This window comes from Leptodactylus fuscus, chromosome 2 (genome assembly GCF_031893055.1).
Source record: "Leptodactylus fuscus isolate aLepFus1 chromosome 2, aLepFus1.hap2, whole genome shotgun sequence".
In the NCBI taxonomy this organism is placed as follows: Eukaryota; Metazoa; Chordata; class Amphibia; order Anura; family Leptodactylidae; genus Leptodactylus; species Leptodactylus fuscus.
Window position 1 is genome coordinate 151,568,384 of NC_134266.1, and position 18,367 is coordinate 151,586,750.

The 18,367-nt window shown below is 38.5% G+C and overlaps 1 protein-coding gene across 2 annotated transcripts in view; it reads left to right on the plus strand.

Annotated features, from left to right (window-relative positions):
• Positions 1-18,367, plus strand: part of CALN1 (calneuron 1) — a 262,637-nt gene that overhangs the window by 86,500 nt on the left and 157,770 nt on the right. For both annotated transcript variants that reach the window (XM_075264939.1, XM_075264940.1), the window contains exon 2: positions 10,946-11,073. In XM_075264939.1, the coding sequence (XP_075121040.1) occupies positions 10,953-11,073 (121 nt within the window). In that variant the 5' untranslated portion in view covers positions 10,946-10,952. The remainder of the gene's footprint in view (positions 1-10,945; positions 11,074-18,367) is intronic.

Here is an 18,367-nt window from a genome sequence, read left to right on the forward strand (position 1 = left end):
AATCTAACCTGTAATACCCTTTAAGGGTGATGCCCCACATTGTGGAAATTAAGTTTTTTTTTTTTGTTGTTGTTGAAGGGAGCAGTATAAATGCTTCCTATATATATATTTGCCATTCTTGGCTTTGGCTAAAAAAACCACAGCAAAATCTGCAACAAAAAAATGCTGCATTTCCACAACGTGTGGCCTTAGGGTGAATTCACACTGAGTAAACGCTAGCTTATTCTGAACGTAAAACACGTTCAGAATAAGCGGCGTCTAAAGCAGCTCCATTCATTTCTATGGGAGCGGGGATACGAGCGCTCCCCATAGAAATGAATGGGCTGCTTCTTTCACTCCGTGCAGTCCCATTGAAGTGAATGGGGAGTGCCGACGTATACGGCAAGCTCTGCTCATGCCAGAGCGTACACGCCGGCACTCCCCATTCACTTCAATGGGACTGCACGGAGTGAAAGAAGCAGCCCATTCATTTCTATGGGGAGTGCTCGTATGCCGGCTCCCATAGAGATGAATGGAGCTGCTTTAGACGCCGCTTATTCTGAACGTGTTTTACGTTCAGAATAAGCTAGCGTTTACTCAGTGTGAATGCACCCTTAGTGTGTTATCCTGTGGGCTTTTCCCTCAGTGCTTTTTACAGAAAATCCGCAGAAGTTTCATTCTTTTGCTTCCATTATACCAATACGCAAACCGCTGGAATTTCCCTAGCTATAATTGACATGCTGCAATTTCCATAACCTCGCCAGTTTTGTATATTACAGCGTGTATTTTTTTGCAAAGTGGGGATGCGATTTGCTAGAATCCCATCCACTTTGCTGGGACTGTAAAAATCTGCCTTTTTTTCCACTGCATTTTTGCAACGTGGGGTCTTCGGCCTTAAACTATTTTGTATGAGAAGAGAAGGTTCACACGCTGTATACAGTTCTGCTCTGCATATTATACTACTGTACATATAAAAGCTACAACACCTGGACTTATGGCAAGTTATGTTTGCAGGAACCATGTGAGGTTGGCATATTATATCTCTAAAATGCACACATAAAACACCCTACCAGGCAGAACAGAATACCGAACTCTAGTTTCAAATGATTGCTACCTAAAATCAAAAGATAGAATTAAGATGACCATAATAATTAAAATGAGTCACACATTTTCATTTTGTTCCATTTCTGCATTAATCTGGAGTGTTTGATAATCCAGCACCTGTTGGTTCCCCTCGATGCTAGAGGAAAGAAATGCGCTGTACCTACAGTATAGAAATGTTCCGCTCCATTCATCCATCAAACTACATTCAGAGAAGACGTAATCACAGATTCTTTCTTTGATACTAGTTTTGTTCTTCATATTTCCCTATGGTAGAAAAATTTAGGCAGGTGTTTATTAGCGCAAATTAAGCAATCAGTTACTGTATGTTCTACCATCATGACTAACAGAAATGCATAAACCCTAAAGTCAGTGCTGATTGCTTGGCACATCCAATTAGACACCTGCTCAGGCCTAGTTCAGCAAATCATTAAAATAATTACATCCAGGAAAAGAATTTAAAAGCCGACATTTTTGTATTATTTTCTGATCCCTTATATCTTTGTTGACATTGTGAATTTCAATGAACATAACATTATTTACATATCTGCTGAGTACAGAACTCACTGTAATTTGTAGGCTCAGAGATTAACAAACTGCTGCTCTTCATCTCGCTCTGAATCTATCTGTCTAAACAACAAAAAGGAAAAGCACCGCACTGTACTTTATAATCCTTATTAGGACATAAAGGTCTGGCATTAACCCCACATAAACAAGCAAGTATCCAAAAATGGACAGCACATCAGTTTAGAGTAAAAATATATTAGTGGAAGTTTCAGCAGTTTGGAATATTTTCACAATAAACTGGTGTGGTGTCCATTTTTGGATTTTTGCATATCTACTAGTATCTATCGATCTACTATCTGTCCTTCTATCTACCTTTCTATTTACCTTTCCATTCTATCCATGTTTTTCAATATGTTTATTGTTTTCATGGATAGGTATGTTAGTAAATACACTGTAAAGCAAGGTTCACACCTGCGCCTGGATTCCAATCGGGGTTTCCATCCCCGAGTCTTCTTGAAAAATGCAGAGACAAAAGTCCTGCAAGCAGGGTTTTTCTCTACGCATTTTTCTGCATTTTTCAGGAAAAGCTGTAAAAGAAAGGGGAAATATAGTCCCTAAGGGTTGGTTCACTTCTGCGTTGCTATTCCATTCGGGGGAGTCCACATGGGGACCCCCCCGAACGGAATACCAAACGCAATTGCAAGCATTGTGCAGTAAAAGCAAACGGATCCCCATAGACTATAATGGGGTCCGTGTGCTTGCCACCAGATGTCCGCACAGAACATGCGGAAAGGATAGTAGTTCACAATTTACTTTCCTGTCCGTATGATTCGTGAGGGCAGTGCGTGGCAAGCACATGGACCCCATTATAGTCTATGGGGTCCATGTGCTTTCACTGCACAGTAGTTGCAAATGCATTTGGTATTCCATTTGGGGGTCCCTATGCAGACTCCCAATGCAGATGTGAACAAACATAGCGAAACATAACATAGAGAAACAAGCTGCTAGCCTTGGTGGGGCTATTAGTAAGTTTTTCTAGGCTTTTATTAGCGTACTATGATTTTGTGTTGAAATGCCATATAACCATATAGTGGTCAATGTTCCCAACAACGTTACAGTACATCCAAGTCTTTTTCAGCAAGTGACTGCATGGTATCTTCAGAGTGTGAACTGTGTTTTCTTTATTGATTTATTTTTTCTGATTTTGTGTTTTATTTATTTTTTAAGTGGTTATCTTTATGCAGAGGTGGGCACAGACAGCTTTCTGCTTCTGTATAATAACAGTTGTGGGCCCCTTTTTTGCACTTAAAGATACTTAAAGGGGTGAAAGGGAGGTCCTATTCCAACAATCCATTAGGAATAATTATTCATGAAGTTCATTAGCTTAGGAATTAATCCACAATCTAAGAGACAATAGAAAGTTGCTGTTATGGTGATAGGGCCCCCTGACCTACTGGCCCCCCTCTTTAAAAACTGAATTACAAAATAATGTAGAACGTGTAGGCACAGGGCAGAGAAATCCTATGTGGGGAACTTGCTTTGATCTCTGTTTGTAGGCAAAGATTAATTTATGGCAATGAAGGATTCATTGACTGGAAGCTTGTCCCCTCAAAGTTTAATATTCTTTTACTTCCTGTATTTATTGGGTGTTCACATTTGAGGTATTTTGAGTCTATAGTGACCAGTTTCCACAGGCTAAATAGAAAACAATAAACATATTGAAAAACATGGATAAATAGATAGAAGGATAGATAGATAGATAGATAGATAGATAGATAGATAGATAGATAGAAGGATAGATGATGATATAGATAGATAGATAGATAGATAGATAGATAGATAGATAGATAGATAGATAGATAGATAGATAGATAGATAGATAGGAGATAGATAGATAGATAGATAGATAGGAGATAGATAAATAGATAGATAGATAGATAGATAGATAGATAGATAGATTAGATACTGTATATATCCAGGCAGCAGATGACTGATCCATGAACCATATTAGGCTGAAATAAAGCAGGTAGGAATAATGAAGTTAATGGATCTCTATCAGTAATGTGACAGGGAACCTGTAATGAGATTCTTAAACTGCTGCCAGCATCATTGTCAGAAATTTGCAAAGCGCTCACATTGTTCTAAAGTAATTTTTGAAGCTTCACAATGACTTGGTATTTTTCTTTGAGGTATACTATTGTCTTTAAAGTTTCAGTCTATAATGCATTAGAGGTGTTGAAAAATTCTTTATACTGTACTTTACAAAGTAAAGTATTATAACAGACAGAATGCTAATTTCATATCCTGACTTCTGTACAACTAAAATAAAATGTTATGAGTTTTCTACTGCATTCTTGCCACTTGTAAATAGGACAACTACAACAGAGATAAAGAGAAAGACATTGTACTCATGTATGTGAACCAGTTCATTTGTTCCCTAGTGGGATAAAGAAAATGTGAAAATAGTTGTAAAAAAAGGATAAATAAAGCTCCATATATAAAATTATTTAAGTAAATAAATAAATAAATACATATTTGGTATTGCTCTATACATAACAACCTAAACAATCAAACTAAAATATTATTTAACCCACACAGTGATCGTCATAAAAAAATTGAAAAAATAAGCAACGTAAATAATCATTTTTTTGCCATTTAGCCTCACAAAATATGGAATAAAAATTGATAAAAAAGATGTATGTACCCCCAAAACAGTATGAATAAAAAGCACAGCTCATTCTGCAAAAAATAAGCCCTCAACCAGTTCAGCCAACAGAAAAAAACAGGTATGTCTCTCAGAAGTTGGTGATGCAAAAACAATTTGTATAAATGGGGTTTATATTGAAAAATAAGTAACGTAAAAAAAAAAAAAAATTAAATAGTTTTTTCTATAATTATACCGTCCCATAGAATAACAGTAATATGTCACCTATGCTGTACTGTGAATGGCAGGAAATATAAATGGTCAAAAAAACCAATGCCAGATTTTTTTTTTTTAAATAACAATCAGAAATAGTTAAAACATTTAGTCAATAAGACATAAATTGTGTAATTGAAAGTTGAATCTCATCCCACAAAAAAAAAATTCTTGTAAAGTGAGACTACAAAAAAATTGCCATATGTTTAGGGCAAAACTGGCAGCGGCAGGCAAGAAGGGAAATGTATATGTTGTGCAATCACATTAGAGTACACCACAAGCTTACAGTTTATAAGGGAAAAGACACCAAAACTGAGCCCCCAGAATTTTCACCCAATCCTAGGTTCTACTGAAGAAATAGTGGGGAATTTATCGTACCCAGTGTATTTCACGCAGCTTATGCATTCTATTTTCACCATGCACTGTGCATTTACATTTGGAAAGCTCACTACACCATCAGGAGTTTTCAAAATCGGGTAACTTCTCAGGGTCTTCCACGTGCAAATGTAACATGGCATATAAAAATCAAACCATCTAAATCTATGCTCTGAAAGCCAAATATCATACCTTCCCTTGTGTCATGCAAATATACATGACGTTGTTGTACCCCGAAAAACTCACCTACCAAGAGAGCCTTTTGGTTTTTGGAGCACATATTTAGATGGTTTGGTTTTCAGACACCATTTTTGCAGAACCCCTGAAATGCCAGTTAGGCTGAGGCCTCACATTATGCAAGCACTCCTTTTATTGTTGCAGATTTTACTGCATTTTATTTCTAGCCAATGTCAGGAGTGGATTGAGCAGAAGGTAAAAGTACAGCAGGGTATGACAGTAATACAGGGCATAATATGATGGACTTGGCACTAGACAGCTGTGGCCACATGTGTGGCAGTAAAACATGGCACAGTTAGATTTACCAGGGCACAGGACATGTCTGTGTGAGTGGTGACAGTGGTTATAGGCACCAGGCAGCTGTGGCAACATGTGTGGCAACAGCAGGGCATAATAGGATGGACCAGGCCACAGAACATGTCAGCCTTAGTGATGGCAGTGTTGGCTCCCATTTAGGAGTAGCAGCCAGCATCAGTAGCATTACAGTAAATGGAAGATGATAAGGGGAGATGTGCCTGGCCTTCTGAATATGTAACTCATCTTACAACCATGAAACAAGGGGAAAATATGAAACCAATGGCTTGCCCTGGTGAATCTGGGGTTGGAAAATGACTTGGTTTATAGAAACTGGAGGAGGTGGATCTGTTCCGCCTCGTGCTAAAACTGTGTCTGCTCTGCACTTGCAAGGTGATGTTAGTACTAGAAACATCGGGCCTTGATGAATTTCTGATTGAGCCCTCAGATTTTCAAAACTTTGACCCATTTTGTCATGAGAGCTAGTATATTGTCCCCTGCCAATAATTGATGCTCCACTTATTGAGAGTGGTGCGCACCTTACCCCACATGGACAGTCCCCACATGGCCATCAAGCAGGGACAACTTTCCTCAAGAAATAATGACAGCTACAGTCCTATGAAAAAGTTTGGGCACCCCTATTAATCTTAATCATTTTTAGTTCTAAATATTTTGGTGTTTGCAGCAGCCATTTCAGTTTGATATATCTAATAACTGATGGACACAGTAATATTTCAGGATTGAAATGAGGTTTATTGTACTAACAGAAAATGTGCAATATGCATTAAACCAAAATTTGACCAGTGCAAAAGTATGTGCACCAAATCGACTCAGGCATTCATGCAGAGGAACAAGTACAATGTTCTGGAATGGCCATCCCAGTCCCCAGACCTGAATATGATTGAATATCTGTGGGATGATTTGAAGCGGGCTGTCCATGCTCGGCAACCATCAAACTTAACTGAACTTGAATTGTTTTGTAAAGAGGAATGGTCCAAAATACCTTCATCCAGGATCCAGGAACTGATTAAATGCTACAGGAAGCGACTAGAGGCTGTTATCTCTGCAAAAGGAGGATCTACTAAATATTAATGTCACTTTTCTGTTGAGGTGCCCATACTTTTGCACCGGTCAAATTTTGGTTTAATGCATATTGCACATTTTCTGTTAGTACAATAAACCTTATTTCAATCCTGAAATATTACTGTGTCCATCAGTTATTAGATATATCAAACTGAAATGGCTGCTGCAAACACCAAAATATTTAGAACTAAAAATGATTAAAATTAATAGGGGTGCCCAAACTTTTTCATAGGACTGTAGGTATTCTCCATGGAGACTGTGCGCTGCCATCAGTTGGTGAAACGCAATTGATTCCACTAAGTTTTATGCCAGCAACTCCACTGCCAGTAACTTGGCCAGGTGAGAGTTAACTTTGCAAACTAGCCAGAAGGTAAAGGTTTGGCACTACTAATTTGACTTGCCTATGGCTACATGTCCACGGCTAATTGTCTGTTTGCAGATCTTGTACCTCACCATTGTTTTGTCATGTGGTAATGTACAAAAAAATTACCATACTGGTGCCAGTGCCACCACCACCCCAGCTTGCCTTAGAGCTTGCCTCTACCGCAGGCAGGTTGTTAGGATGTTGGGACTGCATGTCAAAACTATTGGAACTATTGCAGCTACCGGCACCCTTTTCCTTTGTCACCCAGTCATTCTGAACTGGTTGCCAGGTCTTGTCTATAATAGAATCATCATCGGATTCTGTATCATCTTTCTCACTGTTTTCCAAATAATCATGACAATGGTAGTCCTGTATGCCCTCACAATTCCTAATGGATTTTCCCTAATGACCCTGAAAGCACTAAGACCAGTAGCACATCCCGTACCACTACTACCTCCACAAACACTCATGTCTTCCACCTCTACCTCTTCTACATAAAAAAACACTAGCAGCTTTCACACAACTCATGAAACAGAGGAGGAAGCCATGGGCTATGAGGAATATCTCTCTCAGCAGATGCCACAAGACTACTAGAGAATTGAATCTGTGCCACTGCAGATAATGTAGAAGACATGCTTGGTAGTACTGAAAGACAACATGGTAAATTACTTTTTGAGGAACACACAGAACCCTCATTCAATATTTGTGGCTCATTGTTTTTTTTGTTTTTGTTTTTTTTATATCTCATACACTGAGATGTAGGCAACCTTTGCCATCATTTATGCTATCCCTACTGACTTATCCAAACATTGTGGATTTGATACGTAGAACAATGCCACACCATGAAAGGTGTGACAATTCGGCATCTTCCTAATATACTGTACTTGCATATATACCTGTTCATCGATAGTTTACTATGCTGTAGTACTGTATATTATTGTAATTGAATTCTAGGGTAAACTGCTTTCTTTATGTTACATTTTTTGTTCCCTATTAAAGTATATATGACATGCACAGGGGCGTAGGTAATAGGTGGTATAAAAGTAGACTGCAGACTTTCTGTGAAAAGCGCTGCCAAAAAAACGCGATGCGTTTCCGCAGCGGCTCACTATGTGGAATCTTAACCTTAACTTCTAAAATAAGTATACCAAAACGCTCATTCTCTGGAGGTCAGTGTGATTCTTTGCCCCCAAGCTGATCTTGAGTGAATAATAGACCTAAAACATTTAATGTGAAATGCAATAATTGGTCGCGGTTTCATCTGATGGTGAATATGATATGCTAAATTATTCACTCATATCTCATTTGTTCTGATTAAATGTGAGACCTTTCAGAGTTGATTCTTAAAGGTAGCATATATTTGCATAGACATATGCATATGATTAGTTAAGAAATGTGACTTATGAATTGGGTTGAAACATTTTGTTATTTTAATGTGAACGCAATACATTGACAGGTAACACTTAAAGAGGAACATCAAGTGAGAGCCTTTTCATACTTTATCAGTGATTCTCTAATATATACCTATGACACAAAGTGTTCCCTTTATGAGCAGAAATGAATTAGCTAATAGAGTAGACAATGCAACTTACCATCACTTCCCTGCAGGCACCATCAGCAGAATACTGTGAATACAAGTGGATAATACAGGAGTATGTGAACAGATTAAGCAAGCAGCAGATTGCAGCTACACTCATACTTGCTATATGCAGAGAATATAGGCTGCTGTAGATGACAGCTTTATGTAACTGCCTTCTGCCTTTCTTTAACTTTACAATATCATTTAATTGATTCATTATTATTGGCTTATTCTGATTCAGAATGTATATATTGATCTGGAAAAGAGGCATAAATCCTGCATAGGAGGTGCATAGGTTGTGATTGCACACAGGTTCTGGATCTATATATGTATATATGCCATAAATATTGCATGATAGTTGTGGGCCCTTTTACATAGACTATCTAGGGGCCTGGGAGTTATTAGAACAGAATTGATCTATTACTTGTATACCAGTATTACATATGAGACCCTGCCAGTCCTCACTCATTCCAGAGCAGTTTTTCTTAGATTCTAAGTGCTAACCTACAACAGTTCCTTCCATACAGTCAACCATCAAGTAATGTAGGTCAGATACATTATTGTGTTGACTTTATATTCGGTATGTCTACCTGTTCTGTTGTGTTTGTGTTAGACTGACAGACCTATTGGTGATTTTTTCTTTGTGGGCACGTTTTTGTACTATCATCATACACCCACACACCTACAAAGTGTACACCATTTCCTGTTTTCAGCACTTCTATCGTTCGTCTGACGGTTCATGTTCGTTCATATATTTGGAACAGTTGACCATGGGAACTATCAACCCACAGTTCTTTTCAGACAAGCAATGGCAGTCTAACATCTAATGTGTGTGGCCAGTTTAGTATTTTTGGTGGGTCTCACTCTCTTCTTTCTGTCGTGAATTCTTTATCTATGATGGATGTGCTCTTCCCAGTCAGGCTTCAGATTTACTTACTCTGTCTGCTGCGGCATGTAACATCTGGTGCACATGGACTCTCTAGCTGAAGTCTGTCGGGAGCACTATGTACGCTCCACAGTGAGCCATTGCTCTTTTTTAATATGATCTCTTTCCCTTGATATAGGAAGATGTAATTCTATCATGTGATAAGTTCAAGTCCATTGTTACAAAATGGCTTGATTTACATAAGATTGAATAACAATCCTACCAGCATATATTTTTTTTTATAAATGATATAGTGTATTGAAGGATGCTTTGGCATTGGGAGTAATGAATCAGTAGGAGTGTGCGCACATTTTTGTAGATCATCCAGTTACCCCATTTTTCACTTGCTTCCCAAGACTCATAAGAACATATTTCTGCCACCTATGAGGTCCATTGTGACAGGGATTGACTCTTTAAATCAGAGGCTGGATAAATAGGTAGACTCATTATGGCAACACCTTGGTGTCCGTTAGTGTGAATTTTTTTCTGGCCACTAAACATGTCCTATCAGCACTTTGACATTTGAGGTGGTAAGATAACTATATATGGCTTACTTGTGATATTGAATCCTTGTATACTAGTATTCCACATGATTTAGATTACATGGCAGTCTGTTTCAGTGATTTAATAAAATGTAAATTTTTGATGTCTATACAATACTCCATTTTTTTTATGTTCAATGGGTATTAATATTTACAATTATTTGGAGCAGCGATGGGAGCTAAATTTTCTCCATCACATGTATTTGTAGTGTGGTTGGTGGAGTGTTATTTACTAATCTTAACCCTTTCATTCAGGATGTGTAATGCTATGGCTGCTAAATAAATGATGTGGTTGCTGTTTCTGACGCTCACTGAATGTACTGTATATAGAGTATGAGCTTGGAGCAGGGGGCTGTGTAAAATGTGAAAAAATGAGTGTAGGGGAGGGGAGGTTCACTTCATACAGTTATATCTCAGAAATTATAAAAAGTACAAACTCTCTTTTGTCATTTGAAAGAGGAGATTCTCTTCTATGATATGACACTGCAGGCTGGAGTGCTATATAAATTATTTCCAGAGATATCACTGATTGAAAACATAGTCAGGATTGGGATTTTTATATTATATATATTATACAGCTGCAAATAAATGTCCTAATCCCGACTGTGTTTTCAACCAGTGATATCTCAGGATAGCACTGCAACCTTAATGTCATATGAAAGAAGAGAATCTCAGAGAATGTTAGAAACAATATTATTTTATGTGTTTATTTGGAGTTTTATGTATATTTTTTAATACAATATAACTCTTGACTTTGCATATGATATAGAACTAGAGTGGCTGGTTCCTAATGTTATCTGTACCTATGTCAGGTTTCCTTCCCTATTTATTCGTAAGGGGTCTGTGTGAGACAGAAATCTGTCTGGTGAAGAGGATGCTTTGTGTGGATGCTCCTTATTGCTGTTTATTTTACTTGTACTATAAAAAAAATTAAATTGAAGATTTTAGCCCTATGAGATTCTGGTTCATGTATGTTTCCCATTATTATTATTTTTGCAAATAAATATTTAAATGAAAAATAAAAATATTATCTCTTTTTTAGGAAGAAAATGCCATTCCATCATGTGACTGCTGGCTTGTTGTACAAAGGGAATAACTACTTGAACCGATCGCTTTCTACAGGAAGTGACAGCGAGCAGCTTGCTAACATCTCAGTGGAAGAACTAGATGGTAAGAATAGGAAAACCATTCTTGCTTATCTTTACTGTGTCTATCCAAAAACTTAGATTTAGAAGATAAGATATGGTACAAATATCTCGAGATGAATTTGTTTTATTCCTAAAGAGAATAGAAATAGTGTTTATGATGGTGATGACCAATTTGAGCCATCAAAAACGGAATAAATTAGATGGTTTTATATAGTTAATATAGAAAGATAGATAGATGATAGATAGATAGTTAGATAGAATGATAGATAGTTAGATAGTTAGATAGAATGATAGATAGATAGTTAGTTAGATAGAATGATAGATAGATAGATAGATAGATAGATAGATAGATAGATGATAGATAGATATGAGATTTTAAGAATAAACTCTTAAAAACATGATTATAAAGCCACTAACAATGGTAAAACACCTGGGAGTGGACAAGAGGAGGAAAACAAATCCCATTGCTGTGCGCTCTTTTGCTTAGAGCAGACAGTAGTTAACAGTTGTCAGCATCAGTGAACCGAAGGCTGTGGCACCCAGATGCTCATTTCTCTGATAAAGTTATATGAGGACAAGAGCAACGTTCTTCAGAGATAATAATATATATTAACATCATATATTTGTGTAATATATATGACAAAATCTGTATTTCATGCGTGGACTACATTACATTTATTTGTAACAAACCAAATATTTTGCCTGCTAGTAAGCTCACTCTTTCTAAAGCTTCTACTGCATATTGTGGCTTTGAATTTACAGCAATTCCCTAATTCAATTTCATAATTTTTATTCATTTATTAATTATGCCTCTTACAACTGTCTCATTGCACAGAGTAACTAGATACCGTAAAGAAAGAACATGTGGCTGTTAACCCCTTCCCGACATGCGCCGTAATAGTACGGCGCATGTCGGGTCTGTAACTATGGCGACCGCCCGGGAGCCGGGTGGCCGCCATAGCCGCCGGGTGTCTATTGCTTTAAGCAGTAGACAACCAGCTTTAATGCCTCCGATCGGTCCCCGGACCGATGGGAGGCATTAACCCCTCCGGCGCTGCGATCAAAGGCGCCGGAGGCGCCATTTTCCAGGCGGCGCTTGGGCGCCGCCATTTTGGCCGGGATCGCTGGCTCCTGGAGCATGCTCCAGGGCTGACGTCCCGTTTCCATGACAGCCGGGAGCCTTGTACAGGCTCCCAGGCTTGTCTGCAAAGCCTCTCTTTTGCAGGCTGGTCTATGCAGCCTGCAAAAGAAAGGATGCTTTTTTGCAATGCATTAGCATTGTAATGCATTGCATTAGTGATCAGACCCCCTGGGGTTCAACACCCCTAGGGGGTCTAATAAATGCAAAAAAAAAAATTAAAAAAAAAGTTAAAAAAATATAAAAAGAATTAAAAGTTCAAATCACCCCCCTTTCCCTAGAACACATATAAAAGTAGTTAAAAACTGTGAAACACATACATGTTAGGTATCCCCGCGTCTGAAATCGCCTGCTCTACAAAACTATAAAAATATTTTTCCTGTTCGGTAAACGCCGTAGCGGGAAAAATAGTCGAAAGTGCCAAACCGCCGTTTTTTCACTGTTTTGATTCTGATAAAAATTTGAATAAAAAGTGATCAAAGCAATAACATTTCCCGAAAATAGTAGAACTAAAAAGTACACCCAGCCCTGCAAAAAAAGACGCCCTATGCATCCCCGTACACTTACGTATAAAAAAGTTACGGCCGTCGGAATATGGCGACTTTTAGAAAAAAAAAATTTTAACACAGTTTTTTTAGGGGTCAAAATGTAAATAAAACCATATAAATTTGGTATCCCTGGAACCGTACCAAAACACAGAATATAGGGGACAGGTCATTTTGGCTGCACAGTGAACGCCGTAAAACCAAAGCCCGTAAGAAAGTCGCAGAAATGCATTTTTTCTTCAAATCCACCCCATTCTGAATTTTTTTCCTGCTTCCCAGTACATTATATAGAATAATTAATGGTAGCATCATGAAGAAAAATTTATCCTGCAAAAATTAAGACCTCATATGGCTCTGGGAGCGGAGAAATAAAAAAGTTATGGGGTTTTGAAGGAGGGGAGTCAAAAACGAAAAACGAAAATCAAAAAATGCCATCGGCGGGAAGGGGTTAAAGGGACCTAGAGTACAAGAGAACCCTTTGCTTTGTCCCTATTTTAATAAGTGCGGACAACCATGAGGGCTTTTGGAGAGAATTTTGTGATGGTCTTCTGCTTCAAAATCCTCTCTAAAGACTGACCCCATGGAACCCATGACTGAAAACAACGGTTGATTCTGGAGTTTCTGGCACCGGTTTGTACAGATGATTAGCCACATGTACACGTGAGGCCGCATACCATAGTTTCAGTGGTGATTCTGCCATAGAAACCATAACGAGATCGAGTAGGGTATTTTTTTTTTTTCAGCATTCTGAAATAAGAAGTGTCCATCACTGCCTACCATTGAAAATAGGATTCAGAATAGTTCCAGTTTTTGGAAAGGATTTTGCCTCAGAATCTTCTCTAAAAGAGTGTGCACATACCCTAATAGGGATGTGGTGTCCACCTAGGCTGTAATGTTAGCTAGCAAGGGGCTAGAAGCTATAATAGAGTCATATGAATGAGGTAAAGCCACCTGGGCCTAATTTTGTTGACGGGAATACTGAGGTCAAGTAACTCCCAAGAGTGCCCTCATTTTTATATCTGCCATAAAGTACATCATCCTCTATGTTTTTCTGGCAATCCTATCGTTTTCATGGAACTATTGCAAGTGCTCTGATAGCCATTCATGTGACAGTAAATAATGTCCATGCGGCAGAAATTTTTGAAACAGCTACCACATGGCCATTATAGAACCCATGATTTTCAGTATGTTTATTCACATGTCACTATCTATGTCTGTTTTCATGGACAAAGACAGTGTATATGTTGAAAAATGGACCATCAAAAAATGAATAGGCACATTGGGGTTTATTTATCATCTTCCCATTTTTTGGTCATATCTTCTGCAGGTGCAAATTTTTATAGACTAGTATAAAAAGCGCTGTGGGAATCCACCCTAAGGCCACTTTCACACAGTCAGTATTTTTTCATTCATTAGCATTAGTATTTACAAGCCAAAATCAAAAGCAGATCCTATATAAAGAAAGGTTATTATAGAATGATTTGCACTCATTTCTGTCTTTTGGACCCACTCCTGATATCCTTGGCATACAAATACTTATTAGAATACTGTTATGTGAAAATAACCTAAGGATTGGTTTTCATGGGCAGTGACACTTTGCTAAAGATGCAGCAGATGTACTCCTGAAAACTGTCATGTTGTGGAGATTGAGAAGATTTTCGGATGAACTCTGATGTATCTACATTCATTATTAAGGAGCCCATGCCCAACTTCTGAAGCAGCGGTCATTATTTATAATTAAAAAATCCGCAGAAGAAACGCAAACAGCGGCACCACTTTTAAAAAAATCGGCAAAAAACATGCGGCAATCTCAGTAGTAACTTAACGCCTCTCTCAACCCAGAAAAATTGTGGAGAGTAACACTGGGTAAAAACCTACCCCAGTAAATACATGGTCGGGTGCTCTCTGTTAAACAATAGAAAGAAGTCCAAAATTTGCAAAAGTGTAGAAAAAAGCAGGGCACTCACCAACCAGTAGATAAAACTTAACAAACTTTTATTTCATTCCTTTAAAAAAACATCGTGGCACTCACATACGGGAATAGATTAGATGAAACAAGGTATAGCTGAAGCGACAACCGTTTCGTGCATATTGCACTTCATCAGGCTTCCGGCTTTTGTTGATTATTTATAATTATTTATTTATAATTAAAGTGAACACATTTCAGCTCTTTTGAAAGCCATGTCAATCTCCACATCTGTTAGGAGTATTTTGGTTCATTGCTTTCTATTTTTCTTACCTGGGGAGTTTTTGGCTGCGCGGTGTCTGGGGTGGCATCCTGGCGCTGCGGGGTTGTCCTGTCGTGAGTATTGGTGCACACCTTCTGACTTGCACGTGCGCACTGATGGTAGGCAGCTTTATCTCCTGGTTGATTAGTCTGTCCTCCCATTTGCACCTGGGAGGAGTGGTCTCTACTCTGTATTTAAACCCATGCCTCCCATGGTTCTGTGCTGAGTGTCTCTTTTACAGTGCTAGGCCTTAGCAGGAGGAGTAGGTGGTTATCTTGGATAGAGGAAGTTCCGTGGTTGGTTTTTGGGAGGTTTGGGTGAACTAGTTGGTGTGTGAGTTTTCCCTTCTGTGTTCACCAATCCTTCCTCTGTGTATAATTGACTGTGTGAGTGAATAGCTTTATCCTTTGATTTCTACTCAGTTTCCCTGTGTTTGTTTCCTAGTGTAAGGTACCTTCCCATATTGGTTTGGGGAAATCCTTTCCCACATTTTTCCTGTGTGCTGCTTGTGTTGTTAGTCAGCGCACACCCTTGTCAGTCCCTGTCAGTAGCAGCTTCACTTGTTCGTTAGGGGTGACCCCCTTTAGTCTCCAGTCCCTAGAGATCTTATAGGGCATTCCTTCTCCCACTTCCATCTAGGCCTACGGTATCAGTGAGAGAGGAGCCGTCGGGGTCAGGCTTAGCCTGAGTACAGCCGACCCACACCCGTGAGGCAGGGACCGGGATAGCTAGTGGGAGTAGTGCAGGGTGAGATTTCCTACTGCTATTCCTTAGCCCCGTTGCAGCTACCTGGACTGACATAACAACATCAGCACAGTTTACCCTAGGTGCACGGAAAACCCAGCCTAAATATAAAGCTGGCCATAATTAGGGTGCATTCACACGGAGTAAAGTGGCTCTGATTCTGTCACGATAACTCGCGGCAGAATCAGCGCTGATAAATACTCCCATTGAGTTCAATGGGTTCCATCTTCTGCGCGGAACACATTGAAATCAATGGGAGAATTTTTAACACATTGATTTCAATGTGTTTGGCACGGAAGACTGAACCGATTTAACTCAATGGGAGTCTTTTTATCAGCGCTAATTCTGCCGCGAGTTATCGTGGCAGAATCAGCGCCACTTTACTCCGTGTGAATGCACCTTTGGGGTCCATTCACATGGAGGAAAATGGCGCTTTATTTGGCACTGAATTTTCCATGCTGAAAAAAAAGCCACCCATTGACTTCAATGGGAGCCACTAGCTTTTTTTTCCACTAGCAGAATTTTCCTCTCTGTGTGAATGGACCCTTAGGGTAAGTTCACACGGAGTATTTTGGTCAGGATTTTGAGGCCTCAAAATTCTGACCAAAAAGACGGCTCCCATTGAAATCAATGGGAGCCACTCAGGTCTTTTTTCCAGGAGTCGGTTTGATCCAGCTCACGGAAAAAGAAGGGAGATGCTCATTCTTCAGGCCGTTTTGCCTCGCGATTTGGCCAGAAGACACTCCCTCCTCTGGACTAGGCCCATTCATTGGGCCTAATCTGGAGCGGAGTGCAAGACTGGATGCCGGTACAGTGCAACAGCTTTCAGTTGCGGCTACTCAGTTTTTGGTCCGGAACCTGAGGCGGACTTCTCCTCAGGTTTCGGACCAAAACTTACCCTCAGACTGCCATTGCTCGTCTGAAAACACTTGTTGTTGATATGGGCAGCTGTCTTAAACACATAAACACCTCAAACCATTCCACAAGCATTCTACTATCCTAGACATTTGAAAAATTAATACATGAAAATCATTTAATGCTAATATAGTTCTAAAAATGTATGTATGACCAACCAACAGATTGATCAATTACATATAAGAGCAAACTATTTGATCTTCAAGTTGAGCTCAGGATGTAAACAAAAAAATAGTTTTATACTTTCTTTCCATTGGTTTCCTTGAATTGCATGCATGATTTTTCACTTAGATCACACCGTTTTCTCACAATTTTTGACAATTTTTTAAATGAATTAATTAGCCAGTTTTGGAGGAAAATTCCAGCCTGTGTTTTCACACACACGTTGGTTGTATTGGAAGAAATTGTGAATTTTGGGGACTTACAAGTGCAACAAGTTTTATGTAGCCATCATATAAAAAACTATCTCTAATGATTATTCTGAATTATTTCAGGGGTTAAGCTCTGTGTTATGGAAAGGAAATGTTAAAGCAACATACTAACGAAGTCAACAAACTCAATACCATCTTTATCTGTCAGTAGAATTTGCAAATTTAAAGAGGAATTCCCATGTACATAACCATTTTTAAATTTGTAGATAATTAAAAGTTAAACATTTTTGCAAGTATAACTAAATATTTTTCAGAGTTGTAAAGATTTTCTCAAAATATCTTTTGGTCACTGTCTGTTGTCTTGATCGGTTGCCAGTGGATACGACCATAAATGTAAGATCTTTTTAAGGTCAGAAAATCAGCAATGATTTCCTTATCATGGCCAGGATATCTTCTCATACATGTAGTGTCTCTTCCTGATGACTCAGCTACAATAAGGACATCATGGCTGGGTTTTTGACAAGTCCCAGACAAAGTAAAGTTTCTGCATTTGTGGTCGTATCCATTGGTAACTGATCAAGACAAAAGACTTTCACCACTAAGATAGTAGAGAAAATTTTTCAAAACTCTGCAGAATTTTTAACTACTTATATATGCAAAAATGTTTAACTTTTAATTATCTACAAATATAGATATGATTATGTTCATAGGAATACCCCTTTAACTCTTTCATTTCCAGAGCTCACAGCTTAGATGCCAAGATCATACAACCGTAGAAAGAGATGGAATATTGCTGTGGTACACCATATCTTTCTATAAAGTGGGGGGCCATCTATTGGAACTCCCACTGATCCCTAGATTCTCTCTGTTTGACTTGCACAGAAATGTTCCAAGTTGCCTAGTGAATTGAGCTTCAGTACTCAGCACAGGAGGTGGCCATGAGTGTTTTTGTGTTGGTACAATGTCAAAGGGACCTTGGTGGGAAATCCCAAAGTCCAAAACCTACCTAAAATAGCACTGTAGTGTATTCAGGCTATTTGAAATTACATAACAAGATGAAAATACTCCTTGAACAGAGTTATTGTGATATTTAAGCATAACCTACAATCTTCAGAATATCATTTAAGACTTAGTTCCGCTTTAAGTATGTTATTTCAATTGTTATCAGCTTTTCATTGATACATTTTAATAATCCACTTTCACAGATGTCCCTAGTAATTCTTTTTTTCACTAGATGTCTTTGAGGTGTAAATGTTTCATGGCTGTTTTAATCTTTTATTGAATGTTTCAATGTTGAAGCATGTAACTATTCATTTATCTTTAAGCTCAGTTTTTGAGACTTGCAACGGTTCTAGATTGGCATGAAAGCTGAATT